The 21776-nt window shown below is 46.9% G+C and overlaps 1 protein-coding gene across 12 annotated transcripts in view; it reads right to left on the bottom strand.

Annotated features, from left to right (window-relative positions):
- Positions 1-779: 779 nt before the first annotated feature.
- MSI2 (musashi RNA binding protein 2) overlaps positions 780-21776 on the bottom strand; it is a 228748-nt gene continuing 207751 nt past the window's right edge. For 4 of the 12 annotated variants that reach the window (XM_084492862.1, XM_084492864.1, XM_084492869.1 and 1 more), the window contains 3 exons: positions 9357-9565; positions 7524-7601; positions 780-5564 (listed from right to left, as the gene is read on the bottom strand). In XM_084492862.1, coding sequence (XP_084348988.1) covers positions 7560-7601; positions 9357-9565 — 251 coding nt within the window. In that variant the 3' untranslated portion in view covers positions 780-5564; positions 7524-7559. Of the gene's footprint in view, positions 5565-7523; positions 7602-9356; positions 9566-21776 lie in introns of those variants that run through there. The other 8 variants (XM_084492874.1, XM_084492871.1, XM_084492863.1 and 5 more) reach the window with 5 other exon arrangements.

Consider the following 21776-nt stretch of genomic DNA (forward strand, 5'->3'; position numbering starts at 1 on the left):
GCGGCGGGGCCGATGTGCTGACTGCTCCCCCGGGACCAGCCCGCCCCGTGCCCACCTCCACGGCCGATGCTGGTGCAGGATGTGCATCCCCGCGACGCCAGGTTGGCACCCCTGAGCTCTTTCTGGGTAATGTTTGCCCCTTCCCTCCCCGTAAGGCTTTTATTCCCTCCCTCTCATCCCTATTGCAAGCAAGATCTCAGCACCAGAGGTGGCTGGGTCCTGCCTGCCGGGTAGGAAAAATGGTTCAGAAACAACCCACCCCAATTTGCTCTTCTTCACTAGGGCACATGCCCCTCCTTGGTTAAAAGCTCTCCAATGGCATTTAAAGATTTTTTTCCCCAAGGCTGTGCATGGGGAGGGACCCCCCTTGGGCAGCCCCACCTGCAGGAAGAGGAAAGCTGCGTTCGGCTTCCCGAGCTGTGTGCTTTATTCCAGCATCGGTAAGGTTTGTATTCGACATGGGGGGAGGACAGGGAGGTGTCACAGCATCACCTGTGCAGCTGAGCCATTTGCCCTCGCTAATGAAGCTGGCTAATGCTGCCCTCGTTGCGTTACCCACACCAGATGTGTGTGCACAGGCTGCATCGTGCCCGTGGCGTCGGCAGCACAGGAAAATGCCGTGGAAATGCTGCAATCTGCCCTCGGTGCAGACCCATCGGAGGGAAGGACAAGGTCACCCCTGGATGGGGACCCCGAGGGCAGGGGCAACGGGGCCATGCGCTGGTTTCCCCCCAGGAACAAACACTTCCCCCCTGCTCCAAATAAAAGGGACTCGCAGGTCTGTTCAAAACAGTTTATTGTATTTTTTGTCAGACAAACACATTGATTTCTGGACCACAGTAGAGGATGGAAACCTTTCACAAACTTATTTATTTGAAAATACAAATATAAAATTATACTTTCCACATCTGTGATGTGAGAGACCCCCATCCACATAGTATTTTACAACAGGGCTTTAGAAAGCCATACACAGAGACCTGAAAGATGCTTGATATATATAGATACATATATATATGTATATATATAAAAAAAAAGTCACTACCAAAGTTCTCATCAGTTCATACTAAAGTATAAAAGGAAGGGCTAGGCTTGCCACTGTGCCATAGTTTATTTAGGTACATTTATGACCACCTGAAATGCTTAGACTTGCATTCTAGTACTGATGGAGTTCAGACCTTGTACAACAGAGAATGACTTAATTTGCTACCCACTACGGTCAACGCGACACACAGATCCCACGCTTGGTGTTACGAGTATGTACAGAATACAGAGCTGTATAGCACGGGTGAGTCCTGCTTCTCCGCCAGGCTGCTTGGATTTTTACACTGATCTGAAATGAAATTCTCTCAAGACGATACATTCGGATTGTTTGGTAACTGAGAACCGATCACGTAGATTTACTCTCTCAAACTACTTATTTTTTATTATTTTTGGTAATTTTTATTACAGTATTAAAGTATTGCTTAGCTTACAGAATCTCCTCACGTAGTGTTCACACACAAAAATGGGTTTGAATTCGATTCTGTACGTATGAAACTCTACAGTGTATGTGCGCAGACCCCAGGATCTGCCGGTGTGTCTTCAATGCATCCTGTCTCTTAAACTTACACTAACTTCAGTTTTCTGTTTAAACTATTTTGCTTAAAAACAAACAAACAAACAAAACTAAACTAAAAAAAAAATAAATTCAAAAAATTCCACCCAAGAGACATATCCATAGCATAAAAGACAGCTATGAGTTAGTGTTTTTTTTTTTTTTTGTAAACAGTTTCATATGCAATATCATACATAACCATGGCTGGCCTTCAGTAAAAATGTAGTAAACTATATTGCTTTATTATTGATTATGTTGCATTGAGTGAATGGCAAAAACGAAACAGGAAGGTAACTGTGGCTGGAGTCACTAGCCCTCATTCACACTAAAGATGAAAACAGCATCAGAGGTTTCAGAGCAGGGGAGGGAAGAAAAGAAATCTGAACACCTTTCAGGTCGTTATTACCAACAATTACCCAATGGTTTAACTAGTCTAGCAAGATGTGTAACATTCACCAGCTGAATGCTGCTGTACAATGAAAAAAAAAAAACAAAACCCAAAAAACTTACAGCAAGAGAGCCATGCTACCTTAAAGTCCAAGCTACAAATTCAACTCAAAATGAACATTTATGAAGTGTAAGAAACAAAAAAAGGGACAGATCAGGCTTCATTTTAATCAAGCCAATCAGAAATGACTTTTTTTTTCTTTTTCTTTTTTTGGTGGGGGAGGGTAACTGAATTCTTTTGGATTTCTGCAATTCCTTTCAAAATTGGCATTGTGTTTGGTTAAGAAAAATTGTCCCACGGCACGGCCAGCACAGCACCCAGCGCTGCGGGAGGCGTGCGACGGGGGAAAACCTGCTTCCCCGCCACTGACCGCTCTCAGGGGGAGGTATTTTCGGTGCCCATTTTGCACAGCTAGATAGAAATCTCTCTTTTTGGTCACTCTGGGGGTAGCAGTTCTGTACGAGCTGTTTGGAAAGAAAAGGGCAATATCTGCCGTAACTGCGCGTTCGCTCCCTGTGCTTGACTAAAATAAAGATGTAGCTGAGCCTTTGTGCAGAAAATTTACAGAAAACCCCCAAACAAACGAACGAACAAAAACCCCTTTGAAATGGACTTCTAGATGAGTGGGGGACTAATGTGAACCTTAGTCTAGGTAGCCACATCAAAACATATCGGATTCCACGACATTTGTGCTATGGGCCACTGGGACTTTTCAAAAGGTATATAAACATCTAAAACATATTCACACAGATTAGCAATTTCTTCTGAGCATTCTTAAAAAAATATTTTTTTCTCTTAGTAAAATCGTTTTAATATACCGTGCCTCCCTCTTTTAAAAAATAAATTAAAAAAATCCAGTTTTGCATATCTAGCATTAGCATTTAAGGTAGTATGGCACATCCCCTTTTCAAAGTCAAGGGTGGGGATCTACAAAATGCCTTAAGAGTTTGCCAGCATTTTTAACATTGTGAGACCTTTGGTTAGTTGAAACCGCATCAGATCAGCAAAAGAAATGGAAAAAAAAAAAGAAAAAAAAAAAAAAAAACAAACAGGAAAAGAAAAAAAAAAGGAAAACCTTCCCAAAATTATTAGCATTTTTTTCTTAAATAAGAGAAAGTTCTATCCTTACTGGTCCTAAATCTGAATAACTACATCTAAATTTTTAACCTTAATTACGATACACCTACCAATATGTACTAGAAGAGGAAGAGAGAAAGAGGGGGGGAAAAATTCACTACACTAGCATCAGGACAGCACTCTTACAAGATAGCCATTTTATACACTATTAACATACAACAATGATCAACAAAGAATATTCTATGAGGTGATAGGGAATGGAGAGGAAAACCAACTGGTAGTACAGTACATCATCAACATTGACAAAATATCAATAAAAAATTCCCTGATTATACATTGAATTTCAGGGAATTTGGTTTGTTGTTTTTTTTAGTTTTTATTTTTTAAAGAATTGTTTTATTTACTTTATTACTTGATCAAGTCTCAATATTTAAAAAGCGTCCAGCATTTTGCTTAAACCTGGTTGTTCTGAAATAAGAAAAAAACCTAAAATATTACACAAAAAAGCATGATTCTTTTTTTTTAAAAATAAGAAAAACAAGGTTTTCTCCTTTCGGTTAGCAGTATGGTGCCTTGTTTTTGTTAAAGATGCCTTGCTCTACCTTGTCTATTGAACGTCTACATTAGTCTACTTGTTAGTAAAATTTACAAAAATAGGAGTGCAGCAGCTCTTTTTAACAAATGTCGCATTCAGTGTCTTATACTGGCTGTACCTAAAGTACCAAATTTATAAACGTAACAATTTAAAAAAATATTAATAAAACTTGTCAATATTACGTTAAAAAAAGAAATATATCCACACTACAGTATGTTCTTAATGCCACCTACCATGTTGTACTTCTAGTTTGCTGTTGCAGGCCTATTTACCAATATTAAAAAAATTAAATTAAAAAATATCCTTCATAAGTTTCCTCCCCCAACAGAGGACCATATATATAACAGCCAAATATTAAACATGTGCAAATAGGAAACTGTCAGTTTTTCCCCTACCAGTCACAGTGCAATGATGTTTTATACTTTATTTTTTTAAAATTCTGTTTACAACTACAATAAATTAAAATCTTCCGTTGCTTCTAGGGTGAAACTTGTAGCACTGAGGTATTCCCAAAAAACAAAGTCGCTTTCCTAATTCGTTAATACAGAAAAGTAATGGATAAAAAAGGTAACGATGCAAGCTCTACCACCGCTCCGCCTGCAGCTCCCTGGGGTGGGGAGCCCTCTCCTCCCCGGGCTTCGCAGGGCGCTCGGAGCAGCTGAAATGACTGGACAGCAAGTGGATCTAATTCGAAACGACAACTAAGAACAGGTGTGCTTTGAACCTTAAATGCGTTAAATAGTAAAACCGTAGCTTCTTTTTCAGTCTTGGGAAAAGCAGTTTTTAAATTAAAAATACAACGAGACTGTTACTTGGTAAGCTGTGCACGTATGACTAGATAGTATGCTGGTATGACGCTAGGACAGTTCGAAGGTCTACCACACCTACAGAGCAAGCGAAACAGTGTTAGTCTAACGCTGGTGGGCCAGCTCTGGCAGTTGGTCTACACGGTTAAAACTTTACTTTTTTTTTTTTCTTCCATTTTAATAGAGAAACTGCCTCAGACTGACTCCATCACAAAAATAGTTTGTATTTCTCTTTCTTAATAGTTTATATGTAGTTAATGGAATTGTATTTACAGTATTTTTTTTTTTTTTTTCAGAATTCACAATTTCAAAAAACCTTATATCACCTCTTTCAACAAAAAAAAGCACTTATAGAAAAAGGACGCGCCAAAGTCTGCCGTCCTTGCCTTATTGCCGAAAATAGATAGAATCAGGTGAACGAAGACACGTCACAAACGAAAAGAGGGGCTAGGGAACCCGCTGCCGGAGCGCGTGCCCGCGCCCGCCGTGCCCCGGCAGCGCCCAGCCCGCCGCCGCGGCGCTGCCACCCGCCCAGGTCTACGGTGCCAGAACTGGTGCCACCCGCTGAGACCCGCGGCGCCGCCTCAGCGTCCTGTAAGCAACAACGACTACGGAGAACGGGAGGAACACGGAGAGAGGGGAGGGGGGAAAAGGAAACGAAAGAAAACCCTTAATATAAACAGCTAGGCTATGGTTAGGCTCCTACGAGATACACAAAGAATTAGGTCTACGTGGCTACGAGGCTATGTCAAAACGCTACGAAAAAACGTGGGTTGGATAGGTTTAAAAAGGGGGGGAACCCATCGAGAAAATAAAACGAACAAGAAATGGATTTTATATACATACTTTTAAAAGCTGTTGTTTTTATAGTACAGCAGATTCATGAGATGATGAGAGAGATTTTAAACAACCTAAGTCCGTCGAGTGCCACCTCCAGTTTGTTTGTTATTGGTGATGATGTAGTGCTCAAAGTCTGATGATATCACCTAAACATGGGACCACTCAGAAACTTCGCCCTGTCTTGCCCGGACATCCAGATAGGCTCTGAAAGGAGAGGAGCACACACAGGACACAGAGGAGAGAACGGTCAGTGGAGGTTTTGAGACCCGACCGCGGTGCTCAGGCGCTGCCCTGCTCGGCGCCGTCCTGGCCACGCTGCAGGCACAGGCCACGGCTCCAGAGTGGCGGAGCACAACGCCACCACTTCTCCTTCCTACCCTGCACCTCCCCGTCCCCAGCACCCATGCCCTGTGCTCCTGTGGCCGGGCTCTGTCAGCACCAGCCGGGCTTCGTGGCAATCAAACACGACTCGATGCACTGGAAGAACACAAGGTGTTCCTCGGGCATCGCGCCCCGAATTTACAAGGCTCCTGTAAAATGAGTGTTATGTTTTTTCTGTTTTATTATATTTGTGTGGGCATGCTGCAGCCATAGGGTTGGAAATAAATATTAGGGACTTCGGGCAGCTGCAGCGAGGTGCCCGTGCTGGCTGTGTCCCTGGGGTCACTGCCCAAAGCCGCCCCAACGCCGAGCGCTGCACCACGGCGGTAACTTCAAACCCGGTGGTCCTGGAGGAATTAATAACAAGGCTCATTTCCTCCACTCAAAATCTATTTCAATTAGTAATGAGCAACATTAAAAGCACTTTCTGTTTTTAAGTCATTAATGGCTTGAGTTTTAATACTGGCCAGTAAATGATGGTTACAATTTGATGTGTTGTGGTAAGTGTAAAATGATTACAATATATTAATCTGATGAGCACTGCCTTCACTGCAGCATTATTAGTTTGAATTATGATGTTCTGCTCAAACCTCTAGCATGCTTTGTGTACCACCTTGTTATTACACAGGCTGGTGGCCCAGAAAACATGAAGGATTCTGACAAATCGACCTGAGAATGCACACTGATACGTACAAATAATAACCGGGATTAAAGCAAGAGTGTTTATGCATTTTTTTTTGCTTTCCCATAAGAAATGCTACTTGGTGCACCGAATCAATTCATAAAACAATTTCAGGTAATCTTGTGTGTTTATGAGTAATGAAGAGTAAATAGCAAACCCCTTTATTCACTAGTATTTAACTATACATCTATTTTTACATTTATTTTTGTATTATTTAAAGCCTCTGAACATTTTCCACAGATTCCAGTCCCTTGACTAACTGTAGTCCTAATTCATACGCTGATTCTGAATGTGAAATTGATCAGGTAGTGCTGGGCTAAAGACAGAGAAATTAAGGTTGTCACATATATTACATTTGTGTGTCTGCAACAAGAGCTCTAATGGTGAACTTCCGTGGTTTCATGGGCATACCTTCTAGTTTTCATTGACTGACTTTTCTAATCTATGCTATTCTCAGTGTAAGACTATTTGTTTGCAAAGATGAATATACCAAAGGCCAAAAAAATAATAAAAAAATTAAACGTTTAATTAACTCGAGCTTAGTTCAAAGGGTAGGAAACTGGCAGCAATCCAAGGATGCATTACTCAGGTAATGTCTTTAATTTAATTTGCTTAGCTTTAATTTTTTTTTAATCTTGATAATTGCTCTATGGTTACTAGTTACAATGTTATCTTTTAGCTGTAATATTTGGTACAGCACTTAATTAAGAATGATGGTTTCTCTGTAATAAAGCAGTGGGGCTCGTCTATTTTTAGATGAGTGCATTCATAGCGAATCTATAACCCTGACCATGATGCTGTCAACTGGCACTTGATTGCTTCCCCAAAGGTTTTTTGGGATCACCGTTTATTTCTGTGGGGTTTTGAAGTCTCCAAATCATTGCACAAAGTGTCATGAAAACGTGTCTTTGCTGGGTTCTAGCTCCCGATCTGCCTTCCAGTTTCCAACCCATGAGATTGATTTAAATAAAATAAATCACAGAAAGGAATGATTAAAGGCCAAGGAAAGACGAAATGAAGATAAAAGAATTGTTCACTTAAAGTAAATATAAGGGAAATGGTAGTTTAGCACAAAGTACAAATGGTATATACTGTAATACCTCCAAGTGAGATGGCAACCAACCATGTGTAACGTTTCAATGGTATCCATTTGTAAAAGCCGTTGCAATCAAAGGTCCCTAAAATTGTACAATTGTTAAGTTCATCAGTGCTCTATACATGGGAACAGATGATTATTAATTTTTGGCAAGAAATTATCAAAGGACTTGAAAGACTGTGTTGCCAGCATGAATATGTATTTCCAAAAGTTGTTCTGGTCACTAACAACTCCATGTTCTGAACTCTGGTTACCTTTCCAAGACCATCATCTTCTCATTCCCCCGGTTACAAAAATAAACTTAGGGTTTTCCCTTTTTTGTTTTTAAACCAGGGTTAGTAAATGGAGAGTGTTAAATAAATATATATGTAAAAAAAGGGCTACTGGACTCTTTGCAGTTATTGGGGGATAGGAGAAATTAAGAGGCTGCCAATCTGCAAGTCAAATACAAAATCAGTCTTTGAAGTATTAGTGCAGACAAATCAGGTTATCACGGCTTTTATTGTGCATCTCATTACTTGAAAGATCAGGGTGTCACTGAGGTCAAAGTGACCAACTTTTCCAGAACAAACAGGTCTTTTTCATCAAGCGAAAAATGGAAATAAGGGTCTTGGAAGTGGCAGTTTAAATTGGTGTAATAATATTGCACATTTTGTATGAGAATGGATCCAAGGGGGCTGTCAGGTCCCTTGCGTGTCCGTGTGAGGAGCAGGACCAGGGCAGGAATGCAGAGCACGAGGGCACGAATGGTGGGCAGCAGGCTGTTTTGGCTTTTTGGGTACCAGCAGTTTATGCAATAAAAATAACACAGTTTCAGGAATTTTGTCTGCACTATGCTCCCACTCCCCCATTTCATCCAATTTGGTGAAAGGACAAAATTCTCAGTTAGAGGAATCTCGGGGGAGTTCTCTGTACTTTGACATGTTTACCTTACAAGAGGAAAAAAAATCTCAGCATTTTACCAGGAAAAAGTAAAACAACTTAATTTGCTGGTTTTCTGTTTCAGAGACTGACAGCCACTAAAGCAGTTCAACCACATTCATGCTAACACACACAGGTAAAACAGTGCAATCTGAAAAACAGCATGCAGCTTTGTTAAGCAAATTTCCATCGCCCATAATTAGTGAGCCTTCAGAACCACGCAGCATTACAGAAATACGTTTCCAATGACATGACAACACAACACAAGTGACTTACTTGCAACCTGCAAATTTTAAGGACTGTTAGTGACACCGTAACTGGCCTGAAGATGCCTGGGGGTGAGGCAGCGCCCACCTCCCACACTAATGTGCCCCCAGCTCCACACTGACGCCGCAATGGCAGAGGCTGGAAGCTCCAAGCCCGGACAGTCCCATGCCACCAGCGGGACATTGTGACCCCTGTGGGACACGGGCAGGACTGGTGTCCCTGAGAGCCTCTTTGTCCCCCTGCGGGTGGGAGCAGAGGCTTGGTACACTGCCTGAGAGCAGGCACATCAGCCTCAGCGGGCCGTTCAAGTGATGTGAAGACCATATGGATAAGCAGAAGCTTGGAAGGCCATAATTATTAAACGTGTCTTTTTACAATAAGCCACGTCAGGACCACAGAAGGCGTCAGACGAGCGTTACCAATCCAGTTTGCAACTCCAGCGGCTCTGGGGCAACAGTGTGCAGCTCTGCACCAAGCCTGTCAGCAACCGCAGCGGGTTAAGCACAGCGGCAGAGGCTACAGGGGTGATGCGCTACCCACTCCATCACTTAATAGTTTAAAAAACCAAACAAACCCCCCTTAACGTCACTAAATAACGACCCCATCCCACCCTGGCTGGCACGCAGGGGCCGCGGTGCGTGGTACTTACGGCGATCCCGTGGCCGAAGCCGGAGCCCGGCTGTGGGCTGGCAGCGCTTATGTAGTTGCCGACGCCGGAGTCCTGGCTGGCCGTGCCGTAGAGGTCTGCGACGGGCCCGGGGCTGTTGGCCCCGGGGAAGCCTCCGGGCCGGGCTGGGTTGGAGCCTGCCGGGGAAGCGGGTGCGCCAAAATTCGGTTGAGCACTGTAGCTATTCAAGACTGGTGTGCAGAGAATAAAGCTGGGTATGAGGCCAGACGCCGGGCATGCACCGTTATTACAAAGCCAAACACCAGAATAAACAGCCTAGGCCCAACTTCTAACACTTAACCAAGGCCATGCGATAGGAGAGCAAGTACTGAATAATAGTCAGCCCGTACTACTACGAAGCTTAGAGCTCCAAAATATATATATGAATATATATAAAAAAAAAAAAGAACAATCATTCAACACACTACTGCAACCAGAGACTGGAGGTGCTCATTTTCACCAAATTATCACAAAATATAATAGATATTTTTCAACATCTGACTTGATGCTCATGCAGTAGTAACAAGTTCTCTAGGTCTGGGCACGCCGAGACAGCATTCACATCCCATGCAAACTACAAAGGAACTAATTTGAGACTACACATTGTGGTAATATTGATATTAAAATGTTGACAGCAAATAACTTCAATCACTTCTAGTAAAATCATTTTTGGATCCATTCGATACTTTTGAAAAAAAACCCGCCCTTTTAAATTGGTAAGCTGTAGAAATAGTTCAATAGTTTTTTGTTGTTGTTTGTTTTTTAATGGTATGGAATGGAACAGTTTGGATTTTTTTTAATATATGAGCAAGGAGAGTGTTGTTTTGTTTATTGATTTTTTTTCCTTTTGATTTGGAGAGCGAAGACCTACCTTCGTCTCCAAAACCATGCTTGGGACATCAACCAAAATTAAACAAATAAATAAAGATCAAAAGCAAAAAAGAATTCCAGAGGGTGTATGACAACTCACCTCCTAACGTGGAAGTAAAAGAAAATTTTATTTTTTTCCTCCCTTTGTAATTTTTTTTTGAGACAGAAAAACAATGTAAATAAGAATGATACTAAAGAATAAATTTAGGTATTAAAGCATGTTAGATGATCAGGCTTCTGGCATTTCTCACGGTTGCTCTTGGATGTAAAATTTATGAGAAAGAGGTTTCAATGCAAAACAAAAGTCAGCGGGCTGGGGAGAGCTGATGGGGATGGCTGCTGGAAGCTGGAGCTACCCCCACGCCGTGCTGGCGGCCCCTCAGCCTGCACCCTGCACCCCACACCCTGCACCCCTCATCCCATACCCCACACCCTGCACCCCAATACTACTGCCAGGCCCCAGGGCCCCGTGGCTGCCCCGGCTGCACGAGGTGCTGCAGGTACAGGGGGAGAGAGGCCTGGTCGCACCGGCAGCGCTGCTGCAGCCTGCCCAGGCTCTGGCCATGTCCTCACAGCTGAGACTGACTAGCAGGACACCCAAAACCATTCTAAACGCGGCACAAACAGGTCTGCTGCTGCTGGCAGGACACGGCCAGCCCTACCACACAGCCACCGTGTCCCTGCGAGCTTGCCCGAGCTGTGCTCATGGTTGTAAGCAGGCACCTTCACCTCCACGCTACAGCCTGCACCAGGACTTGCTCAGCCTTCTCCCCCGGCCGCAGCTCTCTGCCTATCTCCATTAGGCACTAAAAGGGTTTATAAAGTTTGATAGCCTGCAATAATCTCCTGCCCCTAGCCTGCAGCTCAGCACCAAGCCGATCAGCTGCTGGGGTTTACTGGGGCTGAACACCAGCCTGGGGACAAGCCCTGCTCACCCAGCGGGAGCAGCGCGAGGGAGGACGGTGCTCCTGGTGAGCTCTTTCCAAGACACAAAGTGAGCTTTGGAACAGACCTGCCTTACCAGCTGCAAAATGTGAACAAGAACTGGGGGCCAGCGGCCAGCCCAGAGCTGAGCTGAGGCCGGCACCTCACCAGGGCCCTCCGACTGTCCCCACCGCGCTGACCACGCAGGAGGCACGCGTTTCTCAAATGAACAGATTAACTACTCCAAAACCCATCAAAATGGCAACTGTTGGCTCTGCAGCAACAGGAAAGTAAATTTTGCAAAATAAATGATTTTCTGTGGCTCTAAAGTGGTAGCAGGGGAAAGTAAGTAGGTCATCTTAGCTAGCAAGTTAAATGAAATAAGGCATGAGAGAGTAAACAGATTATTTTGGAATTCACTGGCAAACAAAGTACCATTTTTTTATTATTAAAGATTAAATGTCAAGATAACATTTGGCCTTCTCACTCATGAAGAAAAATATCCAGCTGAGATGTTCAAAAGCCCTTTATTACTATAAGCTAGCACTTTTTTTCCCCTTTTCTTCCTCCTGTTTCAACAAAATGGATGCGGGTTTCACTGCCCAGTCACACAGGAAGCCCCGCATGGCCGCTTGTGCAAAGCCACGAGCCTCCAGGAGGGACACGGCCGCTGCGGGGAAGGATGTGCCCAGCACCTCGGGCAAGAAGGACGTAAGGACACACATCTTTTAAGAGACCAAGGAGACCAGAAGGTAGAGGGCAAGACCAGCTGGGGACAGCCGTGGTCTGGAATGTCAACAGAAGCACCAAACGTTAGAAAAGCAGCCCCAAATCACAGGGTGCAGCTAGTGGGGCATGGGGTGCACAAAGGCTGGCATGGGTGCTCGTGTAACACGTGGCAGCAGCAAGACCGGTGGCTGCATCGCCAGTTTACAACCTGCTTTTAATTGTTATACAGCAACACGTGTGCCAGTAGGAGGTGCAAAGGGTGACAACAGCATTGTTACTGCCAGGGGAGGCAATGCCAGCCCCGAGCCCAGGACAGTGGTGGGACAGCGCTGCCCTGCCAGCATGGCTCTGCCCTGCGCGAATGGTTGCCTCCCCATGATTCACAATGAATTTCCCAGCATGGTTTGCTGGGAAGAAGTCCAAATCGTGACAGTAATGTGAAGACACAGTCCCCAAAACACACAGCTCTCATTTAGAGGTGCACGGGAGATTTAATTAAAAATCAAAGTTGGGGTGCAAGGCCAAATTTCTCTTTGCCGCAGCCCGCTAACAGCAACAGCACGTTGGGGCTGGCATGAATGCGCTTGTATAAAGCTTTAAGATTCAATTTCAAGATGCAGTGATCAAATATTAGAGCGTTTCAAAACGGTACTGAAATGAGGGCAGGGCTGGTGAGCTGGGCATCCCACAGCAGACGCGTGACACAAAGGCTGCCCTTGGGTTTGCACTACGGCGACCAGGAATGCGGGGCACTGCGGCCAGCCCCACTGGAGATGTGTGGGGCAAGGCTGCGGGGATGACATGAGTGAACACCCCTGTGAACACTGCTGCAGCCTGGGACCAGGAGTGGGACGCAGCCAGGGCTGGTGCCCGCATGATGCTGGGGGCTGCCCGACGCTGTGCTGCTGCGGGCAGGAGCAGCGATCCGCATGGGGATGAGCCGCATCGATGCTGGGGCTCATCAGCCATCCATACGCTGCGGCATCTCTGCATCATTAACTCACAACTGCAAAACTGCACAGCTGACAAGGAGACACGCTCTGCCGTGTCCTGAAACCTCACTAAAAGGAAAGAGCAAACAAAACAGCAAGGAGCCAGAGAGGTGCTCCGTCCCTCCGAATCAGCCCAGCCACTGTCATTTACATCTTCAAGAACATCGGAGGACCGGCTGTCACACATGCCGAATGAGTTGGCGACTGTTTATTCAAACGTCCTTCTGATTGCGGGTATGTAATGTAAGGAAAAGGCAATTTTCTATCCGCTGAGCATCAATTTAACACTACACACTGATGATCACAGAAGTGACTGCAGAAGAACGCGCGGCACAGATGCACGCCCAACGCCCCGCTCTCTGCAAGCGGCTCCGTGGGGGCGCAGGATGCCCGCTTTGTGCACCGCCTGCTAAACAGCTGCTTGCAAAACTTTACAGGAAGGGCTGGAAGCTTTCACAGAGCTGACACTTTGCTCCAGACTCGATACATGAAATAGAAAAGCTCTCATAATTACCAGGAGACTAAACACTCCTCAGAAAGCCTTATTTTAACGATTCACTCAGCCATGGCGAGTTGCTAAATATTTGTCTTCTCACAATAGCTGCACTGAAGCGCACCTCGAGCTGGAGGCAGTTTTACGAGCGCTTTGAAACAACAGCAAAGGGACCTTGAACGACTTTCCCAACATACAAAATGCGATGCATTCGGGTAAGAAATGCCTGAAAAGAAATTTGTTGTACACAAACCTGTGAATAATCTGAGACTAACATAAAGCAGAAAACAAAACAAAAATCCTCTGGACTCTGATACCGTTTCAGTCCTCAAAGGAAAATGAAGACACCGTGGAGACACAGATCTGCAGGACCAAGCTCCTGCTGTCAGCTCGATCGCAGCAGGAGCTGTCCAAGAGCTGTGTGCCCCTGCACACGGGAGCTCCTCTCTGGGATGCATTCGGTGCAACCCTGCACATTCACTGCACCCAGTCCTTGAGCACTGCTGGGGCTTCTCTGCCCAGGCAGAGAACCTACTGCACGTCTTCCTGCCAAGCTGAATAGGAATTTGAAGAGAGTTTTAAAATGCATCCATAACCTCAAGACAGTGCTTCAATGAGCATGGCTATTTTATTACTAACTCGTCTCGGCGCCCTTTAGCAGAGCCGGAGCTGTCTTTATCCACACCTAACATGCGTGTAAGGTACTTCTCAACGCACCACTCAGACAAGTGAGTTATGTGAAGCAGCCAACAGCTGGAGCCCAAAGCAAAGCTGGCAGCTCAGGCTGACGGAGAGGCAGGAGGCTCGGTGCTCCAAACACTGCTGGGAGCAGGGACGGAGCTCGTGGGAGCTCGCTTATTAAGCACCTTCTCCTACAAAGCGCTGTGTTAGCACAGCCCTTGCTCGTACATTAATCCGCGTTCAACAAGAAAGGTCACTATTGAAAGATAAACTCTCTTTCGATGAACTCTTGAGAAATTTCTAAGTCAGGATTCATTATGACATTTGCCTTAGCAAGTGGTGTATTGCGCTGAGCAGGATCCAAACGCCTCTCTGGGAGGGGAGGGAGCAGATGGGTAAAGCACAACAAGTTGCATGCTGAAATCCCACCCAGAGCAACTCGATTCAGCTGTAAATGATGGAGGTAAAGAGGGAGGGGAAGGAAGAAAAAAATATAAGGATTTTGATATTACTGGCCTACAAAGAAACCTTGCACGGTCCTGGGCTTATGATCAATCCTCTCAGGGCTTAGTGAATTAGCCATGGCAACGAAACAACACTCTTAAGCACCCCTCAATTACGCTGTTTCAAAAGCAAGCCAGGAAATACACGCAGGGCTGTGAGGCACTGCCTAGGGACCGCTGCTCTGGCACACAGCCACATGCAGCACTGAGTTACAACCCTGCTCCCCCTCCAACGGCACCAGAACCTAGACTTACATCCACTCAAAGCTTCCCAAAGTGATTAAAACCCTTAGCATTTATTGTCCTCAGGACAGATTAACTCAGGAGCTGATCCAAAGCTGCTACACATCCTCTGTTTGTGCACCAAGCCAGCAGCCACGCCTGGACCTGGGCAGCTGGAGCAGAGACCAGGCGTCCACTGAGCCTGGGAAGAGGGTTCAGCCCCTGAGCAAAGTCAGCCCAAGGTGGCAGCAGTGGGAAAAGAGGTCAGTAGAGCAGTCTGTTCTATATGAAATACCATGTTTGTGCTTTTTTTTTGCATGTAACATACAAACATTTCACAAGTTAGGGAAAAAGGAATGTGATGAGCAGTGCAAAATCCGTGGCTGCCTTCCCCGCCACTGCACGCAGGCAAGGGAAATCTCAAGTTTGAAAGAAACCACCAGATGATTTACTGGCTTTCCTCCTTGAGAAGAGGCAGAATACTTCAGGATGAAATATATTGCCCTGTTATCGCAGCCAGAAATGCATCTCGGAGCTGAGAGCGCAGCTGAGCGCCGAAGCGAGCCGGCTGGAGCCACCGCAGCTTCTCCTCGCCCGCAGATGTCCCCGTCCCCTCCCGCAGGTGTCCCCATCCCCTCCTGCAGATGTCCCGGTCCCCATCCCCTCCTGCAGACACTGGGCTGTAAATCTGGGCCCACGCCACCGCCCGCGCTCGCCCCAGCCGTGCATCTGTAAGCACTACAGCAGCGCTCCCAGAGAACCGCCTAATGGCAATCAATCACCTCCCGGGGAGGGCTCATTATCCCTGGGCAGCAATTAACACTGGTGAGCTAATTTACTACTGGCATTGCTACAGCAGAGTCCAACCACAGAGGCTGGCGGAGGTGTTACTCAGAGCAGGTGCTGATGTGGAGCACGGCATGGAGACCGGAGCGACATGCGTGAAGAGCAGGAGAAGAACGAAGCACCCCCCGTGAACATATTCTAATTTAAAAAGCGTGTATCTGTTTGTTTTTGCAAGTGGAGCAAATGGAAGAGGCTCTATAAAAAAAATATTTTAAAAACCAACCCAAGTGGAAGGGATTGTTCAGTGCCAGCAGTGTGGAATTGCCACCGGGAGGAGATGTCCCAGCATTTTCTACAGTTCTTCCTCCACCCAGTGCTGGTCACCCACAGCACGCTGTTTCTCCAAGCTCTCCTTGCTCTGCTTCATTCCGCCAGCCCCGGCGGTGCCTTTCCACACAAACAGGCTTTTTGACAACTTGTTGATCCAGTGCTCTAATTTCTGGATGACTCTCTCATCTACCATAAACAGCCACGCACAATTTGGCAGGCATTTCTACCATCAATGTTTATGATAATAACAACACGTGCTTGAAAGCAGCAGGAAATTTTCAATATAACTATCATTAAGACAAAATGCTTTAAATCAAAGCCATTACCCACTACCAAGACTCAAAGCTCACAAGATTAGGCTGTTTTTTATCTTTATGAAAAATTCATATAACATTCCACAACAACATCTTCTAGCTCGAAGGAGGAAACAATCTAATAACACTTAACGCCGGCGATGGAGATGGAAAGGGGATCGGGGTGGGGGATGTATGGCTCGGGGTGGGGGCAGACAGGTCAGGGAGGTGACATTTGGCCAGCAGCAGGGCACACATGGGAGATGAGGGTGCACAGCCTCCTGGCACCAGTGGCACAGGGACAGCACTTGTCTGAGTGTGCTGTGGCCCCGTCCTCTGCACACAACCAACCACGGGGCCCGGGCAGCCCAGCTGGGACAGGAGCTGTACCAGTGCTTGGGGACATGTAATTTAACTCACTTGGGACTACTGGATTTAAGAGGGGTTGCCCACTTTTTTGCAGGAGGAATATCATCTGTAGCTTTAGGGTAAACACACCTCATTCCCTGAGATACTAAGTTGGCCATCCTAAAAGAACGCTTTTACTGCCTTCCTCAAACCTCTGTGGCACTGTGCTGCAGTGTCTGGAAATTGGGAATTTCCCCAGGAGTTACCCAAGCATTCAAGCCTGCTGTACTGTCTTTGCAAGAACCCGAGTGTAAATGCTGCAGAGGACATTACAGTAGCACCGGGGCTACTGGTGCGGGGCAGATTGCTCCCCTCCTGATTTCCTGAGCATCCTGTGTGTCCTGAAGCGTGAGCACCAATGGCCACATCTCCGTGCATGACTAATGGAGCAGCAGTCACAGTGTGGTGCTGATACTTTAAATAACCACCACAGTACGGACTGCGGAGAAACTCCAGCACTGTGTGCAAAGCTTAAATCGTTAGTGCTTAGAGCCTTACAAATGCCGTGTCGTTAGCTAGCACGGCTCTCCTCTAACAGACAGCTTGGCCAAAGCTAATTCTTTGTGCACTCACAGCTGAAGTTAAGGAGCTTGTACCTTGCTTCTCAGAGATGCTAACTACCCAGAGGTGATTTACCTGAGACTCGATGTACAAATTAATGCCAGTGTGAATTAAGATGTCGGTGCTCGCGATTCTTGCTTGCCATTCAGACTGTGAGAGTGCAGAGACACAGCACTGAGAACTAAATGTTCACGTTTAGGCTCCTCTGTTATATACCAATCACTGCACACAGCTCCTGCCAGAGGCACAAACACGTTTGTTTGTGGTCAGGATGAACTATCAGAAGCATCACTGTCCTATATCTGCTGTATTTACATACAGCACCACTTCATGTCTGAGGCTAACCGCGCCCGGCACACCTCCAATTCAGATCAATGCTCAAACTAAAAAATGTCTCGGAAATAATGAGCTGGAAACACACAGACGTTCTGGAGAGCAGCAATGTACAAACAGCTCACAACTACCTGAAACAGAAAGTGGGAGACAAACCAGAAAAGCAAATCACCCCGGTGTTACAATTAGAGGTGCCGTTCAGCACGGCTCCTGCGGAGACCTGCGCGGTGCCGCGCTTCGTTTGCGCTCTTTCCATGCAGACTTGAAAAGCAAACACCTCTCTGCAAGAACCCATGGCAGACAGAGATCCCCTGTCAGTACCGAAAGCCAGAGACATTTTTCTTAGGACAGCCAGGTCAGTCCTGCCTCTGGGAACCCCAAGGGCCAGCTCTGTGCCTTCTCAGCACAGCTCGGCGATGGGGCACAGCGGTGGGCAGCCCTCCCTGCCTGCAACCCTCCCGGCCCTGCAGGAACAAACAAAATAAAACAACTGTTGGGCTCATCAGCAAAGTAAGTGGTGATGAGGCCAAGAGACACCGAGAGCTGCTATCTGCCTTAACAAGGTACTATTTGTACGTTATTTTCTATCTGCAGTCACACTTTAAAAGGTTGTTCTGTCTCTGCAGCCCCTTTGGAAACGGCTTCACACATCAAAATATCGCAAGGATAACGACAAAAAGCAGTGGGTGGTGAACAGGTTCCCAAGCTCGGCAATTACAGCTGGAACTGAGCAGAGCACAGGAGGGGGGCACCGCCTGACCCCTCCTCGCGGCAGCCGCCTCCCAGACCGCGCGGTGTTGGTGACAATTATTAACACTTCCCAGGCCCGCAGCTAGCAGCAATCCAAGCTGCTATGAACCAAGCTGGACACGTCGGTGTGATAATGACAATTGTGAACTTGTGGCGACTGCTCCTGCCTCCGTTCTGGCACTCTCCTGCCAGCACAGCACGGGGACTTCTGCTCCACCGCCGTACGGAGGCCGAGCACTCGGCATGGACACAAACAGCGAATTCTGAGCGATGGTGGACGAGCAGAGAGCCAGAGCTGCACAGTCTGAACAGACTGGTGTAAGCTAAAAATTCGAGTGGTCCAGGTGTTTAAAAACCAAGCACCGTCCCCTTGGTGCTCGCTGCAGGCACGTGAGCAGCACCTGTTCTGCTAAAGACTGCACTTAACTCCTCTGAAGCATCAGCCAGAGCTGCTGATGTGCACTGATTTGCCAAAAAAAAAAAAGACATGAAATCCAACGTATTCAAGCCCAGCTTTTCTAAGTCATGCACTTATGTAGCAGGACAAAGAAATGCACTTTCCAGCTTGGCTGTAATTTTTTTGCGAGCAATCAATATTTACTGCCTAATCATATTCTCCATATTGCAAGTTAGCAGTGTCACTCGCGCGCCGGGCTGAGCGCTACACAGAGGCCACACAAAGCTTCACTTGTAGAAGCTGCAATCAGGGAGCCAGCTCTTGTCACAGCCTTACAAAAGGATTTCCTCTCGAGCAGCTCATCTTTAATCATTATAAAAGCACAGAAGTTTAATCCATTTTTGATGTAAGCGCTAATAGCTTTGTGTCCTTGAAGTTCAAAGTGGTCTTCGTGCATGTCGCTAATTAGCCGAGCAAGCAGCCATTCAGCTCCCTCTCATGTTTCTAATTAGATCCTTAACAACAAACAAATGTCGACCTTACAAAGGCTGTGCTACGTTTCCCTCCATTAGTTAAACAGTTTGGGAGGGAGGCGGTTTCCATTTTTCTGCAGTCGCTCCCCCCGAAAACGTCGCTCGAGGATGCTGGGCCGGGGCACTGGGGTGCCTGTGCTGCCCCGCACCGACCGCCTCTCGCTCAGGTGCTGAGCACCGGGGGTCTTGGGTGGGCAGGGACCACCCCGGCCCCATGCTGTGGGCTGGGATGCTCACCAGCTGCATGGAGACCAGCACGTGAAATACAGAGGTAGAGACACTCGGTCCTGTCAGCCATCTTCCCAACAGGTTTCTCTGCCAATTTAGCTGGTTTTACAGTTAATTTAAAATCTGGTGTGGTTTAATTTTTACATACTTCACGTGAAGTGGTTGGGATTGTTTCCTCTTGCTCTCTTTTGGCACTGGATGTCTGTACCAGGCTGCCTCAGAGCCATTTCAGCAGCAGTATCCCCACCACAACGTGTTTGGGTTTTCAGGTGAGGTCCCTGCTCCAGTGCCCAGCTGTGGCAATCGAGGAGGTCCCTGTCCTGAGCACGGTGGCTGCTGCCCCCTGTCCCCATGCCCTGGGCCATGGGCTCTTGCTGCGTTGTGGGACCCGGCCCCAGCACTGTACGTGCTGCCAGTGCCTGTGCATGAAGCTTTAACACTTATTACCATCCATCCAGCTGGCAAATGAGGGCTAAAGCTTGCGATTCTGTGCTAATGCAGACCTCTCTCTAATAATTTTTCTATTTAAAATGAACAAGAGCCAAGCTAAGAGAAGCTGGCGCCTTCACCTCTCGCTGCGTAATGTGAAATCTGTTGCTACTTTTACCATGGGCAACCACATCTGCATTAATTGTTTACCACAGCCCGGACAGGTCTTTTATTAATATTAATGAGTAACAGGGAACAAAAGGCCCCTTTATTTTTAGCCTACTCTAATTGCGTAGTAATTACTCATCTACAAAACAAATGAGCCAAACTCCATTGCCATAGCAACAGAAACTCCGGCCTCCCACTGTAACACATTAACTGGCTATCACTCCTGTTAATTTTAAATTGAAGCCTTTTGTACAATAACAGACAATACTGGAGGAAAATTAAAACAAAACCAGGTCTTTGTTCCGCTGCCTGATGCGGCCGCAGGGGAGGGCAGCGCGGCAGGGGCACCTTCCCGCGGGGTGGACGCCTGTGGGGGCAGCATCCCCGGGCCAGCCAGGCGGCAGGTGAGGTGTGAGGCTGCGTTGAACCCTGGTGCTCCCATGCCATGATCCTCTTGTGCCATGGAGTTTGCACCAGGAGCCTGCACAGACGTATCCACCAGACTCTGCTGGTCAGACAGGTGCCCCCCTGTACGCCTGCACTGCTTTGCACGCCTCTCTTGGGATGGGCAAGGGGAAGACCCTCCGCATCACTGCTGCATTTGTTTAGCTTGAAATTGTTTTGTTGATCCTGCTCCCTTACACCCAGGCCCAGCACTGGGAGGAAGGAGAAAGTGGCACTGCTCTGCCTACCAAAATGAGATCTTGGACATGTGTGTCAGCAATCATGTACATTCCTGGCCTTCATGCCCCGCGCAGGACCTCCCTGACCCATGCCCCTGCTGCCAGCAAACACGAGCTATAGGCACCAACAGGGCTAAGGCTGCCTGACACAGGTTTTTGGTAATAACACCCTGGAAAGGAAAACATGAGCTCATGGATGAGGAAACTGTGAGACGCTGTGCCTACCATGCGATGTCTCGGAGAGCTGAGGGCACCGGTTCATCTGTCAGCAGCAAATACCCGCGGCCCCTTTGCAGGCACCTGGAAGCCCTCAATGGCACACAGCTCTGGGCTCTTGCTGTAACTACCAGGAAATGCCTCTAAAAAGCCCCAGATGTGTGAATCGATTATTTTTAAAAAGCTCGAGTTTATATACCTGAAGACCAATTTCGCCTTCTCCAGCAATTACTGATCCACACTCCTCATGCTAATCCAGAGCCAGATGCATGCTAACATCTGCTGCAAGGAAAAATGCCGCTGCGTCTTTTTCACTTTATCTCAGAAAGGAGAGAGGGAAAAATATAACTGTAATTATGTATTTACTTCTAAAACATTTGGGGAGAGAATCAGCATGAAAATACTCACAATAGTGTGTCTGTAAAATGTGCACCGTGTCACATTTAGCCGTTGTCCCACTAATGGGTAACAGCCTGCGCCTGCTGCCAGCCAGGCGAGTTGCTCCTCAGCTCAGCGAGTACTTTACGCTGCTGGTGATTAAAATGCACGAGACGTGCTCGTGTGCTTCAGTACCTCATTGCACCAGTCAGCTCACGCTGAAGGCCCCGCTTTCAAACTTCACAATGGCTCGTCTGCATCTTGCGTGGAACAAAGTTTAATTACGAGGCTGAGAGCTCTGTCCCTCCGCTCCTACTGGGGAAGACACAGCCAAACGGCGTCACTTGGCCACCGCAGCGCTCGGAGGGGCTGCAGCACAGCCTGCCCGGCCACGGGGCTGCACGGGGCACGACGTGCGTCCCGCACGAGCTCTGCCAGGGAGCCTTTTCCCACTGAAAATAATTCTCCTGATTGAAAAGACTATTAAAAGTTAGC

The sequence above is a fragment of the Aythya ferina genome (assembly GCF_964211825.1).
Source record: "Aythya ferina genome assembly, chromosome: 19".
Taxonomy (NCBI): domain Eukaryota; kingdom Metazoa; phylum Chordata; class Aves; order Anseriformes; family Anatidae; genus Aythya; species Aythya ferina.